Raw genomic sequence first — 22,335 nt, forward strand, 5'->3', positions numbered from 1 at the left:
AGAAAAGAGGGACAAATCCAGTACAAATGAGGGACTGCGGGTTGAGCTGTCAAAAGAGGGACTGTCCCTCCGAAAAAGGGACAGTTGGGAGGTATGGTTAAATGGTAATGTAGTAGTGCAGCTAACATGCATTAAATGGCACTATGACCCTGTGCCTCCCCTTCTCACCCACTTTCTCAATGTCGCCATATAAGCTTGCCAGCTTTCCCATAGGCGTACACGTAAAGGTACAGATATTTTTCAATAAAAATTTGCTTTATTTAAAATGCTGTTTTCGTTAAGAGAACACTATGTGGAAAGATTCTGGGCGGCCAGACAATGATTTTGCACGCGAATGGTGGGCGTGGCTTACTTTTTCATTTCGTCAACCAGTTTGCCATTCGTTTTGATGTAGTTTTTGACCCTTTCGGCTTCCGTAGTCTTACTGTCATGGCGATCTCCAGCACGGGCATGGGGACATCTGAAGCTCTACGCTATGCAGAATATAAGGCAAGACCGAGTTCGGACTCCTCTACTGATATCGATCGACGACTGGTGAGTAATAGAGCTGGCTTGGCGCTCTGCGACCACTGTTTACTTCGGTATTATATAATGCTGGCAATGTCTTGTTTCAACCTAATATATACGAAGTACGTTTCCCCTGGCACTTATGTAATGACGCAGTAGGTAATGTATACTGTACGTTTATACGCAAATGTAAGTTTAGTTCTGAAGGGACGGGGGTATATCTGTTTGGCTACTGTTTCCTGATGTCAAACTGTGGTAGAATTACGTAAGCGCATTTGTGAGCTCATGCAGCCAGTAGGGTGTATCTAGTGTAGTCAAGGTCATTTACAACTGTGTCCACTGTCCAGAGTTTCATTCTCTATAGAGAGGGAATGTAATATACAAAGTACTGGCTAGCAATAATAATAAGTACTGTAATAAAAATGCTGGCTAGCAACCCATAGTGACCGTAAACGTGGCATTTGCTACTATGTATACGAATTATTAGTAGGTGGATTGTCTATGTCAGACAGGGGTGTTACTACAGAGGAAGCAGACCCTGCGTCTACAGGGAGGCCCCATGAATCCTTTATTAATGAGTAATTTTATTATATATTGGTAATACTGCACAACCTCTGGATATTTTGTGGGTCCTAAAATTATTTGCCAGTATCATCTAGTTACACCACTGATGTCGGGTGCATACCTCCCAACATTTTGGAAATAAAAACACCCCCTTTTTACCATCTTCATTTTACAGAATTTGGCAGGTTATGAAAGTTTACATATTTCTGTGTTTGTTTTTTTTAGTTATTACAGTTTTGCTAATGAAGGTGAATTGCCCTTAAGGGCCAGGGCACCTGCTGCTATTTCGGGAGATTGGTCCCAAACTACATATCTCCTTTTCTTTGGGCGACTAATCTCCTCGAACTTCCTTCCCACCGGCTAGAATATAAATCACCGGCGGGATGGCAGTCGGATCGCTTCGACTTTCCGAAGTTGCCCGAAGTTTCCTCGTGAGGCAACTTCAGAAAACGGCGGGAAGGCGGTTCGAAGAGATTAGTCGCCCGAAGAAGAGGAGATTTGTAAAAAAGTTAGACTCACAGTTTAAGGGTAATCTCCTCAAACTGCCTTCCCGTCGGCTAAAATGCAAATCGCCAGCGGGACTATGGCGATTTGCATTTTAGCCGGCGGGAAGGCAGTTCGAGGAGATTACCCTTAAACTGTGAGTCTAACTTTTCCCAAGGAACCTCCTTATCTAAATTGTTACAATTACTTGTTTGCTTATCTCAAAATTGTTACAAAGTATCTAAAGGTGGCCATAGACAATCGATCGTTCGGTGCCATCTCCCGACCTTCCACTAACCATTCAGATAAAATAAAGTAGTAAAAGAACAGATCAGACGATGTTCTGCCCCTGACAGCAATCGTGCAGAAGTTATGTCCGACAAAAGCTGGTGACAATCTCCCACTGATATCGTCAGATCTGCAATATATGCAGAGATATTATCGAGAGCTGTCAGTAATTTTCTAACCTGTCCGATCGTCTGAACGAGCGACCGCCATCTCACGAAAAATTTCGGGCCACTCCACGTATAAAATATTCGTACGATGAAATCTTTGCGTCTATGGCCAGCTTTAGCTGCACCTGGTAATTGTTCTGGGCTCTCTGCCAAAAGCCAATTAAGTTAGAAAATGTTTTGTTTTTCTGGCTGTTCAGTGCAGAGAAAGTCTGGACTTTTCAGTACAAACGCGGGACTGAGGGTTGAGCTGTCAAAAGCAGGACTGTCCCGCTGAAAACAGGACAGTTGGGAGGTATGCAGGTGTGAAGTTACTTGATACTCTCTTGGGCCTTTATATTCTAATATAAAACTGCACTACGTTGCTTTTGTATATAAAATGTTCTGATGTCTGGTTAATGAGCTTAGAAATGCCCCAGCCCTTTTCTCTTATACTTTTCTTAAAGTCGATCTTTACCTTTAAATTAACTATTAGTATGCCACAGACATTTATATTCTGAAACAACTTGCCATTGGTTTTAATTTTTTATTATTTGCGGCTTTTTGTTCAGTTACCAGTTTGGAATTTCAGCAGCTATGGTCGCTAGCATCTTGTGTACCTTAGCAATCAGGCAGTGGTTTGAATGAGAGACTGGAATATGAACAGGAGAGAGACTAAATAGAAAGATATGTAAATTGCTAATTTGCTAGGAATAGGACATTCTATAATATACTAAATGTTAACTGAAAAGTGAACCACCACAATCTGTTCTGGAGATAAAATCAATTTATTCATGATATTCACATAACCTTCATTGAATAATTTCCTTTTATGTCTTTCACATGGAAAATACCTTGTGATTCATACTGGAGATATTCATTAATTTAATTGAATTGTAATGTAGAAAATAATTGCTGTTTAGCATTGTCTATGATGCAATGTCCTTACTCTACTGTTGTGATTGACAGAAGGGTTATGAGAGGAGCAGCCTGCCAGACCCCTATAGGCCTTGGAATGTTTTTTTTTTCCCTAGACAAACTAACTGAGGGCTGATCCAGACAAAAATGTCATAAATGGAATTCTCCATAGCAGGAATCATCCACTATGTCGTCTCATAGCTTGGCAGAGAAATAAATGCTTACATCAATAAATCCTTGTGGAAAAAAAGGACATGGGTACAGACCTTTCTGCATTGAAGGTTTAATTTGGGGTATGGTTATTCCTTCAACATGTAAAGGTATGAAACGGCTCCATGGATATGTGACATGTAGATTACATTTCAGTAAGTGAACCAGCTGATCACAGTTCCATTAGTGGTGTCGTAATCATTGAGAGAATTCATGTATAAACAAAGCAATATTTCTTATTTATTTGCCTAAGGCAGCCTCTGTGTTATAGGTCAGGTATTGGTAAACCAAATACTTAACAAAGACAATATACAAAGCCCACAAAAGTTCTTACTAAAGTTCTTACCCCCATTGAATATCGTGGCCAAAGGTAACATAGTAACATAGTAAGTTAGATTGAAAAAATACACACGTCCATCAAGTTCAACCTTTTAACTTTTTTTAACCTGCCAAACTGCCAGACGATCCAGAGGAAGGCAAAAAAAAAAACCCATCTGAAGCCTCTCCAATTTGCCTCAGAGGTGCACTGGTCCATAGTACATTTCATTTAAATGTGTTTAAGGATTTCAACTTGTCTTGTACTGCTGCAAGGAAATCCTTAAAGAGATACTGATACCAGAAACGTTTTTTATATCCATCATAACATTATCTTTGAATGCTATTTATAATTTTGCCATAAAAGTATTTGCCTGATGCTTTTACATTACCTCTTACCCCCATGTTCCTTTATGAGGGGGCTCCCATATTTGTTCAGCAGTAGTCGATCAGAAACTCTTAATTGACAGACTAAGATGGGACAGTCAGGTTGGCAAAACAATCAGGTTTAGGAACTTAACGTAATAATTACTTGCATATAGTTCATGTTGATCGTTTTTTGCTGATAGTTCTGCTTTTGTAACTTTTAATGTAGATTAATATTTTGAAAATACATTTTTTGTGTCCGTATCACTTTAAAGATGGCGGCATGGCTTTTTTAAGAAAAGTGCCCTGTGCCCAAGGTTACAGACCATACCCACTGGGGTGGGGTGCCTAACAAATAGGCACTCCCCAGTGAATTTTGTTATAATTTAGTTGCAAATAAAACAACATTTTTGTTCAAATTAACATAATGTGGTAACTTGCTTACTCTAAATCTTTGTCTAATTATGTATAGTTATATACCAGGTGTAATATCTGTGTTAGTGTTAAGCTTGTCAGTTAGCCAGTGTTTTCATTCTAGCTGTGAATCGACTTCTATTGCCAGGCTTTTGCTGTTTTGAAATATCAACATTTGCTTTTTTCCCAACGTATTCACACATCAAAATAATTAATATAAGTTCAATATAGGGACATTGTGCAAATATCTATATGATCATTAAAAGGGATGCGTGTGGCCAGGTCCTAGGTACACAGAGGTACCAAACCCCCCACAATCCTTATAAACAGTGACTGTCTATGGAATCTGCTAGTCTCTCGGGCATATGCCAGAATTTATAGATTGCAAGGACAGGCCTGCTTGTGGCTGCCACTTATTAAAGGATAACTAAACCCTAAAAATTAATATGGCTAGAAATGCCAAATTTAAATCAGCCTAATGGTTCAGCATCTCTATAGAAGTAATGACCCAGGCCTTCAAAGTTGTCACTGGAGTTACCCCATCTTGGATTCTATTAGAAGTGTCTGCGTCACACATAGGGTTGCCACCTTTTCCTGGAAAAAGAATACCGGTCTTCCTATGTTATTATGTTGTTTTCCCTATAGATAACATTGGCATTAAGCAACAATTTTACCGGCCAGGCTGGTATAATACCGGCCAGGTGGCAACCCTAGTCACACATGCTCAGTGGGCTCTGAGCAGCTGTTGTTAAGCTAAGCTTAGGGATCATTGTAAATTATCAAGCAGAAAATAAGGTTTGCCTGTTATATAAACTGAAGCTACAGGGCTGGTTATTACATTTTGATGCATGTGGTTTCTGAGTATATATGTATGTGACAGCAGCACAGAGCATGTGCCGTGAATCAGCAGAAAAGAAGATGGGGAGCTACTGGGGCATCTTTGGAGGGTCTTTACTGCTAAAGGGCTGGTGTTGCTTTGGGCTTCTACAGAATCCCAAAATGTAATGTACAACATTTCTACCCTAATTGTTTAGTTAAGCTCTATTTCACCTTTAACAATATACACATACTGAAGAAATGTGTAGCCTTACGCTCTTAAGAGCATTTCAAAATATCGTACAATCTCTTTTTTTGACAGAGTTTGAGGTATAAATATTTGTAATGGATGACTAAATATTTGTTAGAAACTGTGCAGAAAAGTGGTCAGCAAGAGAAGGAACAGCAGTGTGTGCCATTGCAATTTCATGCATCGTTTCTTGCGCCATTTATTTATCTTTAATAACGTAAAACCTGGTTTTGTAATACTCTTTGCTGTGCTAGACCGTGGCAGTTTTACAAAAACATAGAATAACTACCTAATGTTTTGTTACTGGCTTGGGTTTTGGAACAGTTTTTTTTAGTTACAGATGCATTTCATTGCTTTATTTGTATAGAAAACAATGCAACAGCTTCAAGGACTGATCCCCACAGCTCTTCAAAGAGTCAATTAATAGCATTAGAATTCAGCAAGCAGGTCTCTAAAGTCATTTTTTCTTTCCTAGCAGTGTGCTATCACAATACCTAACAAATGTAGCTATTCAGTTATAATTATCTTTTAAATTAGCAAATAAAGCATGGAAATAATTATTTTATTCTAGTATGTTTTTTTTTTTTACTAAAGCTTCACATCAGGATGTCCTAAGCTGAGATCCAAACTGACTCGGTCAAGGATCCAAACCCAGAGAAGGCATTTAAAGTGGAAATATTGCAAATATTAATTTTTAATAGAAGCTTTATCATACTGAAAAAATAATCTTTCCAAATACAGTTATGGGACCTGTTATCTAGAATTCTCAGATAAGGGATCTTTCCGTTATTTGGATCTCCATACATTAAGTCTAATGAAAAATAAACATTAAGTGTTAGGTTTATAAAGGGTCAAATTTCGAAGTGATAAAAACTTCGAAATTCAACGATCGAATAGGATAGTCCGACATTCGAAGTCGAATTCGAAGGATTTTCAAGATCGGACGATCGGACTTCGAATCGAACGATTCAAACGATTTAATCGTACGATTTTACAAAAAAATCCTTTGACGTCTCAAAACTTAGACAAATACTGCCTATAGGTTCTACGAGGTCCCCATAGGCTAACATAGCAATTCGGCAGGTTTAAGGTGGCGAAGTTTCGAAGTTGAAGTTTTTTAAAGAGACAGTAATTCGATTATCGAATGGTCGAATAATCGAAGCATTTTCACTTTGAGTCGAATTTGGCCTATTCGATGGTTGAAGTACCCAAAAATTACTTTGAAATTCGAAGTTTTTGAATTTGAATGTTCACTTCGAATTCACTTCGACCCTTAGTAAATGTGCCCCTAAATAAACCTAATAGGATCGTTTTGCTTCAAGTAAAGATTAACTGTATCTTACTTGGTATCAATAACAATGAACTGTTTTATTATTACAGAGAAAAAGGGAATCATTTTTTAGCAATGAGAATTATCCATAATAATGGAGTCTATGGGAGATGGCCTTCTTGTAATTAGGAGCTTTCTGGATAAAGGGTTTCTGTATAACGCATCTCATACCTCTATAATCAATTAAAAATTCTGTACCACTTCTTTCTGACATACTGTAACTAACTCTTCACATTTAGAAGTAACACACAAATGCCACAAGATTAACTTCAATATGTAGAGTGAGTGAATCAAGAAAAAGCAAAAAGCAGAATACGTGCTATTTAGTATTTATTGTGCATCCACATGAAATATTTCGGGCAACAAGGGCCCTTTTTCAAGTGTGTACAAATCAAAGTGAAAAGGTGCTTTAAAGGGTCACACAGGAGGTCCTACCTCTTAATCAATGATGTGAACCACAGTTAACCCTTACCACTGTGGAATATTACAATCAGGTTTAAATACAATTAAAATATTAGCACAAACTGTAAATAAATATTAAATTAACTGTATAAAATTTGTATAAAAAGTCCAGAATACCATAAAAGTTTGTGTGCAAAATTCCCGGCTCAAACCATAATGCCAAAACTTGTTAACCAATAAATTACGATCATCTCAAACGATTTCCTCATGAAATAGTGAAGTCAAGCTACACATAAATATAGATAAAAACAATAGAGAATTACTTGTAGGAACTGCTCATCGAAAGAGCCTACCCTAAGGTTACCTTGTTTCAACTGCCTGTACACTAGTTGCTATTTATAAATTGCTCACATTTTACAAAAGGTCTTGCCCTTAACCAATACTCGCAACAATGTATTCTAATCCAAGATGTTGTCAATATCTGTGAAGAAAGAGATACATGCATAAACAATCTAACTATAAAAACGGAGATAAGCTCCAAAAATCATTTAAGCCTGCTGGAGCCGATGTATTCATTCTTTTTATCCAATACGCTTCCCGTTGTCCAAGGGATTTTCTTACATCGCCTCCCCTCTTAGTCTGTGTTATCTTTTCAAGTACCAGCCATCTAAACTGGCTTACATTATGGCCCTGATTATGAAAATGTCTAGAGACAGGTGTGTCAGTAGCTGTATTAGTTTTGTAATTCCTTATATTATTTCTGTGTTCTTTAATTCGCTCCTTGACCATTCTGATAGTTTGTCCTAAATATGCCATGCCACAAGGGCACTTCAGCATATACACTACGAATTTTGTCTCACAAGTAAAAACGTTTTTTATCTTTATGGGAGTACCCTTCATCGGATGATTAACTGTACTACTTTTCATTACTGATGAGCAACACACAACTAAAGCATGGAAAAGTGCCTTTTCTTAATGTCTTAGTAGATGTGATGCCATTTTGGTGGCAGTCAGAGGGACAGAGTATATCTCTCAGTGATCTACCTCTTTTGTAGCAGAACAGCGGGGGTTGTATAAAAAGACCCTCATATTGTTTATCTTGTCTCAGAGTAGGCCAATATTGTTTTATAATTTTCTCAATACATTTACTTTGTTTTCCATATTTCGTAACAAAAGGGACCCTTTCCGTATCGCTTTTCAATTACCCTTTTGTTTGTAATAACTCCTCCCGGTCTAATTGGTTAACCTCCTCCATGAGGGGTGCCAGCTTTTTCTTTTTGTAACCTCTATTGAGGAATTTATTAGTGATATTCCGCATAGAGGACTGGAACTGCTTATTATTAGACAAAATCCGCCTTGCTCTTCTATATTGTCCCTTCGGAATTGCATTAATAATATGTGGATTGTGGAAGCTATCATAAGTGAGGAGGGTATCCGTGGGTTTGGAAAACATTTGCGTTAACATTTGTTGACCACAAAGTCTTATATTTACATTCAGAAAGTTAATATAGGTAGCTGAAATCTCACTGGTAAATTTAATGGTCTCGTCAATCATTTGGTGGAACAACACTTCTGTTCCTTTCCATAAGACCAAAACATCATCCACATATCTCCAATACTTAATAATATGACTGTTATATGGGCCTTTTATGAACAACTTCTGTTCCAAATAATGGACAAAGATATTGGCTTTGCCAGAAATATTGGTCATTAAATCTGAAGTAGTTCTTTTGTAAGACCAAAGATAAACAGTCAATTAAAAAATGTATCAAGTGGTGTGAAAGATTAGTTTCCAACAAGGCTTCCTCAATACAATCAATTCCCTCTTTCTGTAGTACAGACGTATATAAGCTCTGTATGTCTATGCTACATAGATAGATGTCCCCCTGTGGTAATGTAGTGTCTTGCAATTTTTTCAATAAATCTGTTGTGTCCCTTAAACAAGTAGGAATATTAGACACAATTGTTGCACAAAAGATGCTGATCAATAAAATGTGATAACGGTTCAAGTATTGAACCAATGCCCGATATTATTGGGCATCCTGGTGGGTTCTTAAGTGATTTGTGCACTTTCGGGAGAAGATACAAAACTGGAGTGTGGGGATGTTCTGTACTTAAAAACTCATGTACTTGCTTAGTAATTATCCCATTCAACCTAGCATAGTTTATTAGGGAGTCTATCTCCTTTTTGATTTCAAACACTGGGTCATAGCCTATTTGTTCATAGTGCTCAGCTGTCTGTAGGCTTCCTACATATATCTACATATATATCCTACATATATTCATAATATAATATTCATATACTCTGTGCTAATATTTTAATTGTCTGATTGTAATACTCCACAGTGGTAAGGGTTAACTGTGGTTCACATCATTGATTAAGAGGTGGCACTTCCTTTATGACCCTTTAAAGCACTTTTTCACTTTGATTTGATGGCCCTTGTTGCCCAAAACATGTTGTGTGAATGCACAATAAATACTAAATAGCAGGTATTCTGCATTTTGCTTTTTCTTGATTCACTCACTCTACATATTGAATGTAACTAACTCTTCACTCAACCCCCTTAGCATCTTTTTCTCTTTTTTGCTGTTCATGCAGGAGTCAGCTGTCAGATTTTCTTTGACAGATTTAATATATACATTTTGGGGGGCTCATTTTCCTAGCAGATGTGTTAGAGCTCATTAAAATAACTGATTTGAGTTCAAACACAATAACAAAATACCTGACGTTGGCACAAATACTGCATGTATAAAGACAGGATTTCTGGTGATTGAAAAAGTGAATTTCAAAGACAGTCAGTCAAAATCAGGCTCCCAATTCCTGCACAGAGAGAATGCGGATAGTGAAGATTAACTTGATTATTTCAGGCATGGGTCGGAATTTTTAGTTGAATATATTTAGCAAAATTTCTTATACCTGTATCAGTATGATAAAGCTTATATTAATTTTTCATTTTTGTGATTGTTCCCCTGTAATGTAACTGTGTGTCATCAGTTCAGTTGGTTAAGTCTTTGTCTTCATGACACACAAACACTACCACCCTGCAGTACAGATGAACTAGTCAATTACCCTGGTCAATCTGTCCCTATCACTATTCATTTGCGGAGCCAACCTTCTATCTGTATGAATATGCCAAGAATATTCTTCTGGTGGTTCACAAACATTGATGATAAGAATACGTGATTTTTTTTTTCACACAACTTTTATTCTCCTTTTTAAAAGCTGATGTTTTGATTAAATCCATTTTATGATGTGACCTGTAAAACATGTACATGTTTAAATCCAAGTAGCTCTTGTCTTATTTTGCCCCTGTATTTTCACGTAATCTAGTGTTTTATTTGTGGCAGATGAAAAGTCAGCTTTTTTGTTTTCAGTGCCTTGCTTTGTTCATGGAATTTAAAATACACTGTAGCAGGTATAAAAAAAACACAAGAATGAGCATAAAATTCCAGAATAGGCACCTCAGCAGAATAAGAAATATCAGGACCAAGAATAAGAAGTAAATCATTTCTGTCCTATTGAGAAATGCTTTAGCATTAACAGTCTTCCAGCTGGGGATGAAGCAGATGGTTTCCCTACTGCTCCAAGTTTCAGTCATTGCTAATATGTGATATATTTAACTAATGCTCTGCAAGATCTTTCTGTTGCATGAAAGAAGATGTAATGTTATATTGGAATGTACTGTATTTATTATTCATAATGGCCGCTGCATAAAAGGTAATCTAAAATATGATCTGTAAAACAAAATCTTATTATAGTGGTTTGTGAAAGAGTCAAAAGAATAATTTAAAGGAGCAATTTCATTTCTGTTTTTACATTTTTTTGGTATGTTTCTGTGACTGATCAACAGATGGTATAAAAGCACTCCTGGTGTGCGGTAATTTAAAGTCGTCCATCTTTAGTGTCAGAATTTCTGCAATTGTTATAGATACAATATTAGTTTAGAAAATTTAACCTTCCCAGTACAGTAAAGATCGTTTTATGTGTCGGTTTTGCCAAAATTCTACTGCTAGGACAGGGGATCCTTAAAGGGATATTGTCATGATTTTTATGGTGTACATTTTAATATTATATGTGTGATTTTAAAAGTCTATGCATATATAGCCCAGTTTTTCCTCCTATTTATCCTGCACAGTTATGTTTTTAACAGTGCAGACAATTTGAGCTAATTCTGACCTATAGGATATTAACGCCTACTCCAGCCATCAAATAAGCTGCTTCTTGGAAGGGTAAAAGGCATGTTTTAGGGTTTCGAGATACATTGCCTCTCGCTTTATTTGGGGCTAAAGTTCTCCCTGACTATAACTGTATTTAATTTGTTTGTAGTTGTAGCTCACATGTTCCTACTGTAACGCGTGCTGTTGGTCAGGTGCGCTCTCCTACCTCCATTCTCGCTGACCGGCAGTTGAACTCCAGGCCCCGCAGGCTTCTGCGCGTGTTAACGTTGTTGCGTTGCCACATGTGCGTCTTGACCTATGCAGTAGCTCATTTTGAAGCCATTTTGCCCTTCTTTCTCTGGATCACTTCCTCCTGCAGTTTTGGTACCAAAACTCCTTCTGTCATTCACTCTTTGCCCAAGCTGGCTTCTGATTGTCTCAGATCGTGCTCAAGTCTTTCCGTGCTCAAGTGATGTTTTAATCCTGGTTTTGAATTTGGCCAGTCCCTTAACGACGAATGTCGCTGCCTGTTTTTGTCTCTTCTTTGCTTGATCCTTGTCTGTACTTTGCCTAGAACCTCTTAACTCTGCAGTTGGTAGGTTCCCAGTTAGAACTGCAGCATAAAATTCCAGGGCCCTAAAAAGGCTTTGGATGAATACTGTGACTAGCTGGGCTCTCCTGCCTTATGGAAAGAGTCAGATCTGTGCCAGCAACCTAACTCCAGGTTCCTGTTTAACTAGTATGTTACACCTACAGTATCAGACTTCACTTACATGCTCAACACCGGAGGGGGAATGCTGTTTGGGTGGGTGGTGGGGGACTTTTGCAGTAATAGTTGGTTTACTTCCCTTTTAACTCTATGTATTGAGGCTAAAAATTACATGTACAGGTATTTTATCACTCCTAGTAAAGACCTACAGGAGGAATTCACGTGAATTGGATAAAAGCTGGCAACATGGCATCTGAAGTGGGGCAATTTGAAAGTTTAAAAGATCAAAACTATGATTAATTTCCTGGAGAATGGCTTTTTAAGTCGTAGTATGAATTGTTTTTATGAAACATAAATCATGTACATTTTACTTTTTATCATATAGGAAGTTGGACTGTGCTGGTACAGTAGCCAAATGACAAGAATGTGCCATATAAATGTTTGCCTTCTGAACTAAGCTCTTTTGGTCTTGGCGGTGTTATAGAGAAAAGTCTGAAGGATTTTTGTCAAGAAGTGTGGTTTACAATTTTATGCGGTGTGCTACAGGACATCCTCTTTTCACTAATTGATAAATCTTGTTCATGATGGCCCGCTTACGAAGAAGCTTAAATTGATTTCTCACTGTGACTTCCACAACCCCATGTTTAAAATCCAGTTGCTGGTATGTTGTTGTGGACTCTTGTCTTACCTTGCATATAGCTGGTTTCTGTAATGCTTCAGTGAAATCATCCCCCTGGCTTGAATTCTGCTGTGTTTGATGGTGTTAGTGTGGACAGTATAATGCACTATGCAACCTCAGTGATGGGCAGTGTTCTGGGCCATGGAAACCTGTTATCCAGAAAGCTCCGAATTACGGGATGGCCGTCTTCCATAGACTCCATTTTATCCAAATATAAAATTTCATAAACTTTTTCCTTTTTCTCTCTATTTAAAAAAAACAGTACCTTGTACTTGATCCAAACTAAGATATAATTAATCCTTATTGGAAGCAATCCCAGCCTATTGTGTTTATTTAATATTTACATGATTTTCTAGAAGACTAAGGTATGAAGATCCAAGATACAGAAAGATCCATTATCCGGAAAATTCCAGATCCAAAGCATTCCGGATAACCGGTCCCATACCTGTATTAGGTTCATAAAATACCAGAGTGGAAGTGAGAATAAATATTATAGCTAACCCAAGACATACATTAAATTAATCAAAATCAGGATGGAACATGCTGCTATGGGTTTGTTGTCTGTTCTTAAATAAATGTTTTTTTTTCCTTTCAGGGTGGAACATTAATAGCGGTAGGACTTGGTGTTGCAGCTGCAGCTTTTGCAGGTAAAGATTATTTAAATATATGTAGATCTACTTTAGCATTTAAGCACATTTTTCCATTGCAAATTATTTAAATTGTTATTGGTTTAAAAATCCATGATATATTACCAGATAGATATGTTTGAGTTTTACTGTACTTCCTCCAACACAGATCCACTTATTAAAGTTTAAGTGCTCAATTGCTATCGCACCTCCTTCATAACTTTAAATAAGGTAAAACCATTGTGGTAATGGCTTAGCATCGTGAATAACACCACACTGGTTAAAACAGCACTTTTCACCCAGCAAAGTTATAGAAACAGAAAATGTTCAACACATTTAGGGGCAGATTTACATAGGGTCGAATATCGAGGGTTAATTAACCCTCGATATTCGACTGCCGAATGTAAATCCTTCGACTTCGAATATCGAAGTCGAAGGATTTACCGTAAATATCGTTAGATTGAACGATTAAATCCTTCGAATTGTTCAATTGGAAGGATTTTAATCCATCGATCGAACGATTTTTCTTCGACCAAAAAAACATTAGAAAGCCTATGGGGACCTTCCCTATTTTTCTTCCCAGGTTTTTTTATTCTATTCCTTCACTCGAGCTAAGTAAATGGGCCCCCATATGTTCTCAGCTTGGTTAATGTTTATTGACATGGCTCCAGCACATGTTGGGGCAGATTTTATTTTCAAAATTAATCAGTTAATAGTGCTGCTCCAGCAGAATTCTGCACTGAAATTAATTTCTCAAAAGAGCAAAGAGATTTTTTTTATATTCAATTTTGAAATCTGACATGGGGCTAGACATATTGTCAATTTCCCAGCTGCCCCAGGTCATGTGACTTGTGCTCTGATAAACTTCAATCACTCTTTACTGCTGTACTGCAAGTTAGAGTGATATCATCCCCTCCCTTTTTCCCCCCCCCCAGCAGCCAAACAAAAGAACAATGGGAAGGTAACCAGATAGCAGCTCCCTAACACAAGATAACTGCCTGGTAGATCTAAGAACAACACTCAATAGTAAAAACCCATTTCCCACTGAGACACATTCAGTTACATTTTAGAAGGAAAAACAGCGGCCTGCCAGAAAGCATTTCTCTCCTAAAGTGCAGGCACAAGTCACATGACTGGGGGCAGCAGGGAAATTGACAAAATGTCTAGCCCCATGTCAGATTTCAAAATGTAATATAAAAAAATCTGTTTGCTCTTTTGAGAAATGGATTTCAGTGCATAATTCTGCTGGAGTAGCACTATTAACTGATGCGTTTTGAAAAAAACATGTTTTCCGGTGACGGCATCCCTTTAAGGTTTGAATGGTAAATTCAAATTCAAATCTAAACAAATGTTTTTGGTCAAAACTCACAACTTCGAATTTTAAATCACCAACTAGAGTTTGAATTTGAATGTGATATTTATCAGACATCTACTCTGGAAACCGCTCTAATTCCACTATTCGCCACCTAAAACTCGCCACCTAAAACCAGCCAAGTTCATGTAGAAGTCGATATTGGTAGTGTGAACAGATGGTTGCTCTCAGAAGAACAGGAACAAATGGAGAGACACAAGTGATGCTATGAGGAACAGAGGGCTTTTTGTAAAATGGATTTTGTAAGCTATCCGTATCTTAACAGGGAGCCATGATAATACTGTTACAGGGAAGGAGCAGGTTCTCCCTTCGATGCGAGCAGGAGGATTATTATGCTTTGTTCAGTTTTAACATTTGGATATAGAAGGCTGCTCCTTTTGAGCAAAACTAACTCTGGTTGTGCCTCTGAGGTACGGAAGACTACAAATGGATTGCACGCCTGCAAGCTATGCTATGATTCTTTGAGTTGTAATACACTTCAGTGTTTTGCCTTAAAGAAATAAAGTATCTCTTTGCTCAGTAAGCAAGCTTCAGACAAAATCTGTAAAGAAACCCTTTTACATATATCTTGATAAAAATTAAATTTAACTTGAAAGTAAATCTGTATGGCGAGATGTGGAAATGAAGGAACAGAATGATGTTTTGAAGCAAGCAATTTTTTATGACAGATCATTTTATGTTATATGACTTTGTTTTTGACCCTCCTCAGGTCGCTATGCCTTCCAGCTGTGGAAACCTTTGAGTCAAGTTATAGCAGAAAATGCTAAAAAAATCCCAACCCCAGTAAGTTTCCCATTGCTGATATATTTATATCTAAACAAAACTATAATTATGTGGTTTACTTTTAATTCACAAGTTCATCTTATGCTAATATTGTCATGTGAAATTGTTACACTGCAGTTAAATCATTTGCTTTCTCTCAACAGAGCCTTTCGTATTATTACAAAGGAGGATTTGATCAGAAAATGAGTAGGCGGGAAGCTAGCCTTATTCTTGGTGTCAGGTGGGTGTTCAGTATACAGCAATCATGCATGTTTTGTAGATGAGAAAAAAATTAAACAGTTAATTTTTATATTAACTTTAATTGTATGTAGAGAGTGATATTCTGAGACCGTGTGCAACTGGTTTTTATTATTTGTGTGTTTTGAGCTATTTAGCTTATTATTCAGCAGCTTTCCGGTTTGCAATTTCAGCAATCCAATTGCTACGGTCCAAACAACCCTAGCAACCATGCATGGATTAGAATAATAATTGGAATATGAATACGAGAGGCCCTAAATAGAATGAGTAATAAAAAGTAGTAATATCAGTCATAGAAAAAGAATAAGAAGGCAAATAAATCTAATTATAAATAAAACAAGAAAAAATGATTGATAATTGGAAAGTTGCTAAGAATTCTCCATTCTAAAAAACAACTTAATAGCGAACCATAGCAAGTTTAAAAAAATGCATGTCTTCCCCAGCAGAATTCTGCACTGAAATCCATTTCTCAAAAGAGCAAACAGATTTTTTTATATTCAATTTTGAAATCTGACATGGGGCTAGACATTTTGTCAATTTCCCAGCTGCCCCAGTCATGTGACTTGTGCTCTGATAAACTTTATTCACTCTTTACTGCTGTATTGCAAGTTGGAGTGATATCAACCCCTCCCTTCCCCCCCAGCAGCCTAACAACAAAACAATGAGAAGGTAACGAGAAAACCGCTCCCTAACACAAGATAACAGCTTCCTGGTAGATCTAAAAGCAACACTCAACAGTAAAAGCCAAGTCCCACTGAGACACATTCAGTTACATTAAGTAGGAGAAATAACAGCCTTCCAGAAAGTAGTTCCATCCTAAAGTGCAGGTACAAGTCGCATGACTGGGGCAGCTGGGAAACTGACATTTTTATGGGAAATAAGTGTGTAATTGTACTTTTGTAAGAAGAAATGTGGTTGTAAATACATATATAATAAAAAAATAAAACTACGTAATTTTTTTTATATGCAAGCAAAAACTGCTGATTTTAATGGTACCATGCCCCAAATATTAAATATAAATATATTGATTTAAAATCCCCTTTTGTACTCCTGCAGGTTTTTAAGGTATTCCATTTAAAATATGCATACTTTCATTGAAATCTCATAACACATTGTAAATTCCTAAAGATGCCCCTGACAATGTTTATTTTGTATATTTCTATGTCTTTGCACACAACAAGCAAGCAGCAAATCCGTTAGTGGGGCTCATTTATAAACCCCAGGCAAATTTGCACCTGGGCAGAATCCCACAGCAACGCATCCGTGAGCCTTTTCAGTCAGCTAATAGACCAATGAAAGTAAACCTCTAACTGGTTGTAATACACTTCGATGTTTTCCTTAAAGTCTCTCTTTGCTTAATAAGCAAGCTTCAGCTGAAATCTGTGAAGAAACGCTTTTACATATATTTTGATAAAAATGTGCATTTTGTCCTGACACTTAGAAAGGTATTTGATGTGAAAGTAAACCTGTACAGGGAGATGTGGAAGTGAAAGAACTAAATGATGTGTTCAAGCCTGCAATTATTTAGTTTGTTTTGTACCCTCCTCATGTCGCTTTGCCTTCCAGCTGTGCAAAACCTCTGAGTAAAGTTATAGCAGAAATTACTTGGGTTACTCCCCAGGTGCAAATATGCCCAGTGTTTATTGAGGACCCCCCCCCCTCCAATGTGTAAAACTACACAAACATCAATATCACAAATCTAAAATACTTTGATACTACATCAGACCTTTGCTTTTGTTTTCTAACAATTGAAATATAATTGCTGATTGGTTGCTATGGGCAATATCACCGGTAGTGCTTCACTGTTTACACAGCACAAGTACCTAAAGGCGAATTATCTGGAATACCCCAGGTCCCAAGTCTTCTGGAAAATACATCACTTACCTGTAATACTTTTATATGCATTGTTGTATTTGTACATAATGATATTTTTCAATGGGATTATTTTTTTTTTTTTTTGTATATGTGAACTGCAATTATACTGGTTGTTCTATGTCAGTTATGTTTCCTTGAAAAGATGAAATACTTTCTGAAGGAGTTACACTTTGCAACTCAAATTTGCTGTCACTTAGCTAGTGGATGCCAGAGCTTCCTAACATGTAAGCACACTGTAGGGCAGTTAAAACAACAGGTGAAAATAAAGCACCTTTCATAATCAAATAGGATGTCAGAGCAACTGCTCTCATAGCTAGGCATTAAACATACACTTTAGGAATGTTCTTTTGCTATCCATATATTTTCATCTGCTTTTATATATTGGATATAATAGATGAAACTATCCATTATGCCATTTTATTTTTTTACAATTGACAAGCATTACAATTGGATCATTACAAATGGATCTCTGCATCTAAATAGCTCATTGGAGTAAACATTTATGCTAAGATTACAACTTAGTTAGATAGTTAAGCTATGTTGAAAAAATTTCAACCCCCTCCAAATGAAACCCAGCGTACATACATTCATGCACATACTCACACTGACCCCTCCATACACTATATATTTTAGATATTAGTATCCCAATTGTCTTGGATATTATGCTTGTCCAAGAAATCATCCAAGCCACTCTTAAAAGCATTAACAGAATCAGACATCCCAATATCACCCAGCAGTGCATTACACAACCTCACGGTCCTCACTGTGAAGACCTACCTACATTGCTTCAAATGAAAGTTATTTTCTTCTATTATAAATGGGTGTCATCTGGTGCAGTGATTCTCTTTATGTTTAAAAGGTCCCCTGCTATTTGTCCATAATGTCCTCTAATGTACTTGTAAAGTGTAATCATGTCCCCTCGCAAAGTGCTTTTTTTCCAGAAAAAACAACCCCAACCTTGACAGTCTGCCCTCATAATTTAAGTCTTCTTTAGTAGCCACATGATGACACTGCTTGGAATTAGACAACTTGTTATCTGCAAAAATCCCCAAATAAAGAAACTCCTAACACACTGCCATCTGTCTTTTTTATTATGATTCCCCACTTCTTATACAATAAAGACATTTGTGCAATTTTATATCGGATGCATGTGACACATTTGAATTTGTTTTTAAAGGAGAAGGAAAGGTTAAAGTGGACCCGTCACCCAGACACAAAAATCTGTATAATAAAAGTCCTTTAAAAATTAAACATGAAATCCAATTTCTATTTTTTATTAAAGCATTCATAGCTGTTGTAAACTCATTTAAAAATCTCAGCTGTCAATCAAATATTGTCTGCACCGCCTCTATGCCTAGGCATAGAGGAGGGGCAGACAATTACTTTCACTTTCCATTCAGCACTTCCTACATGCCACTTCTCTCCCCACATTCCCCTGTTCTCTTCACCATTTAATTGTGTAACCAGGACATGGAGATGGACATCAGGTCGCCCATTCTGTTGCACAAACAAGATTCTGAGATGATACAAGGCTTGTCTTAATAACAGTGTCCACAAAATGGCTCCTGCCTGCTTGTTATAATTATGAATTCCCAGACTGATGGAAACAAGATTCAAATAATTTATATAGTGTAATTAAAGTTCATTTTGCTTGACTAATGTGATAAAATAAGATTTTGAATATTTTTTTTCGGTGACGGGTCCACTTTAAGTAAGCCTTATCAGAAAGGTCCATCTAAATATACCAGTAAACCCCCAAAGTAGTGCTGCTGTATTAACATGTATCACACCATGTTAATACTGCAGCTCCTATCTTTAACAAACAGAGAGTTTTTAGAGCTTTTTACTCAGGTATGGTAAAGTATTCTACAGAATAAATATAGCATTCTAGCTTGCACTATTGCAGCTAATCTATTGGCAATAAAATGCCTCTGTAGCTTTCCTTCTCCTTTAAAAGCTTAGAAAGTTTAACCAAACTTATCACCAGTTTCACCATATTTACAATAACAGAAAGTTGCTGTCTGATTTTGTCAGAGCATTCTTTCAAAGAACTAAAAGTTGTTTTTTATAGGGATGACGCTAATTAAGATTTCTCCTAATCCATATTTTGCAAAAAATATTCAGACTGAGCCAAATCCTGTATTGAGAGTGCATCGCTAGTTTTATGTAGTCCTTGGCTTTAAATGTCAAACACTAAATTGCAGGAGTGTATGAACTGGCAGCTGGCCTTTGTTAGTGACTAATACTTCATTTAACTACATCTAATAGGAAGCATTGGACCCAAACTTTATTGTATACTGCAATTAGGCGCTAACTCTAATTTAATCCCTTCTAAATACATTAAATCTCACATTTAACTTGACAAATCTATCAACCCAGATCTGTCATTTCTTGTTAACAGACTTAACCACTTCGTATTTTGTAATTGTTTTCATTAATCTTATTACTTTGGCAATCCAATCAATAATTGCAGTACGGCCTTGTTTATTCATCCCTACAGTATAAGGTTCTTGCTTTTCTGCCTCTGATGAATTCCTCCATTGTATTTAGGACCAAGCTCACATGTTAATAAATGCATTCTAATGAATTCTGGCATGCAGGAAGTGCTTAACCAAATAGAATTGTATTTGAATTATTTCAAAGAAGATCTAATTAAAAAGCCGGCTAATGAATACTTCATAGCTGATATCGAAAACTCTGAGAGTTTGGTAGTAGATTTGTATTCAAAATATTTGTGCAAATTTGACAGTAATGTACTTCTCTGTCATGCCCACTAGATGGCACAAGTCCTTTTTTACAGTAGGCTCTAAAATGTAATATACTCGTCACAGTTTATGCAATTTTATAACAAAAGCTTTATTTTTACAGCCCATCTGCTAGCAAATCCAAAATTCGCGCAGCTCATCGGAAAATCATGATATTAAATCATCCAGATAAAGGTGAAGTTGAACTTTGTATTTTGAATAATAACATAATGGAAACTTGATTATTTTTGTTTCTTAATTTATTCAACCGAATCTAGTTTTAGTGTATTCAACTATAGGGAGAATGTTTTGTTCCTTCTGATAGTGTTGCCATCCCACAAATGCAATGATGAATTTTGTGTCTATAAGAGCTTTTTGGATAACTCTGGCTTTTTCTCTTGATATAAGTTTTTTTGTATGACCAGCCTCTCAGGAAAATTAACCGTATGCAAATATACATTTACATACCGACTTGTGTTGCCACCAAGCATTTAAATGTGCATCATTGTGTTGCAAATGTCATTAAGGTTATCAGTTAATAGATAGCTAATATCAGCTGGCTCAGTCCTTTGGCCCATTTCTCATGTAGACTTAATCCTGATGCTGACAAGATCTGTGATGGAGAAATAACAGCCACAGAGTGAAGTCGTAATTGTATGACCTGCATATCATGATAAAGATTAAAACTATGCATGTTTTGGTTTCTCTAGCACATTCTTGGGTCTCTTTTGTTTATTGTATTGATATTCACCTTAAAGTGAACGGACAATGGAATGCAATTGAACAAAAGAAAATTTCAAGCAGCATTCCATTTTTGTTCTGTGGTTCTGAATCTTGAAAATGTAGCAGGTCGGGTTTCCTCCAGGTCTGTATGTCTTTCTCGGTGAACAGGGATAGCCTCCTAGCCTGGCATAGGTGAGGGTGTAGAATCACTCTGGGTAGAGATTTCAACTGCGCAAAAGGTATCAAAAAGAATTATCATTGGTGTATGCTATAAACCACCTCGTATAAGTGTCGCGTATGAAGCCCAGCTACTCTTGCAGATACAAGCGGCTTCACAGCTGGGTCAAGTTGTTGCTATGGGTGACTTCAATTATCCAGACATTGACTGGGGTAATGGGGTTGCTAAGACAGAAAAATCTAGTAGGTTTGTAAATATGCTGAATGACAACTTTTTATTCCAGCTCGTTCAAGAACCTACTAGGAATAACTCTCTTTTGGACCTTGTAATAACTAACAATACTGAACTCATCTCTAACATTTGTGTGGGTGAGCATTTAGGGAATAGTGATCATAACATGGTCTCCTTTGAGATTCTGTTGCAGAAGCAATTCTATAAGGGAGTAACTAAAACACTAAATTTCAGACGTGCAAACTTTGACAGTATAAGGGCATCTCTGCAACATATTAAGTGGGAAATGCTTTTCACAGGGTTAAACACAGAACAAAAATGGGAAGTCTTTAAAATGCTGCTTAATAAATATACTTGTCAGTATATTCCACTTTTAAGCAAGGAACGTCGTTGCAAAGCAAAACCTTTTTGGTTCAATAGAAGCGTTGGTGTTGAGGTGGGTAAGAAAAGACGTGCTTTTAAGGCTTTCAAGTTAGCTGGTACAGCCGAAACATTTATAAGGTACAAGGAGGCCAATAAATCATGCAAAGAAGCTATTAGGCAAGCTAAAATTGCTATAGAAAAGGATATTGCAGCAAGCAGTAAAAAAAATCCAAAATTATTTTTTAAATATGTCAATAGTAAAAAAATGAAGCAGGAAGGGGTGGGACCCTTACTATCAGAGGGGGGTCAGCTGGTTGATGAAAACAAAATAAAAGCGCAGATTCTGAACTCGTATTTTTCATCTGTCTACACAAATGAAGAACCAGTAAGTGAAGGTTTCCTTCTTAACACTCCCAATTCTAGTAATACAACTAATGATGCATGGTTCACACACGAAGAAATTCAAAAGAGACTTGAACATGTTAAGATTAACAAAGGTCCAGGGCCAGATGGTATTCATCTGGTGATTGCCAAACCTCTTTACTTAATTTTTCAGGATTCATTGAGATCTGGCATAGTGCCGAGAGACTGGCGAATTGCTAATGTGGTGCCTCTATTCAAAAAAGGATCCCGTTCTCAGCCTCAAAACTA

The 22,335-nt window shown here is 36.9% G+C and overlaps 1 protein-coding gene across 1 annotated transcript in view; it reads left to right on the forward strand.

The window, feature by feature from the left end:
- The first annotated feature begins 362 nt into the window (after positions 1 to 362).
- The window catches only part of dnajc15.L (DnaJ heat shock protein family (Hsp40) member C15 L homeolog), a 31,967-nt gene continuing 9,994 nt past the window's right edge, over positions 363 to 22,335 (forward strand). Inside the window, exons 1-5 of the mRNA XM_018247313.2 lie at positions 363 to 534; positions 13,148 to 13,199; positions 15,260 to 15,333; positions 15,477 to 15,553; positions 20,314 to 20,384. Coding sequence (XP_018102802.1) covers positions 430 to 534; positions 13,148 to 13,199; positions 15,260 to 15,333; positions 15,477 to 15,553; positions 20,314 to 20,384 — 379 coding nt within the window. The 5' untranslated portion in view covers positions 363 to 429. The remainder of the gene's footprint in view (positions 535 to 13,147; positions 13,200 to 15,259; positions 15,334 to 15,476; positions 15,554 to 20,313; positions 20,385 to 22,335) is intronic.

Source organism: Xenopus laevis, chromosome 2L (genome assembly GCF_017654675.1).
Source record: "Xenopus laevis strain J_2021 chromosome 2L, Xenopus_laevis_v10.1, whole genome shotgun sequence".
Classification (NCBI taxonomy): Eukaryota; Metazoa; Chordata; class Amphibia; order Anura; family Pipidae; genus Xenopus; species Xenopus laevis.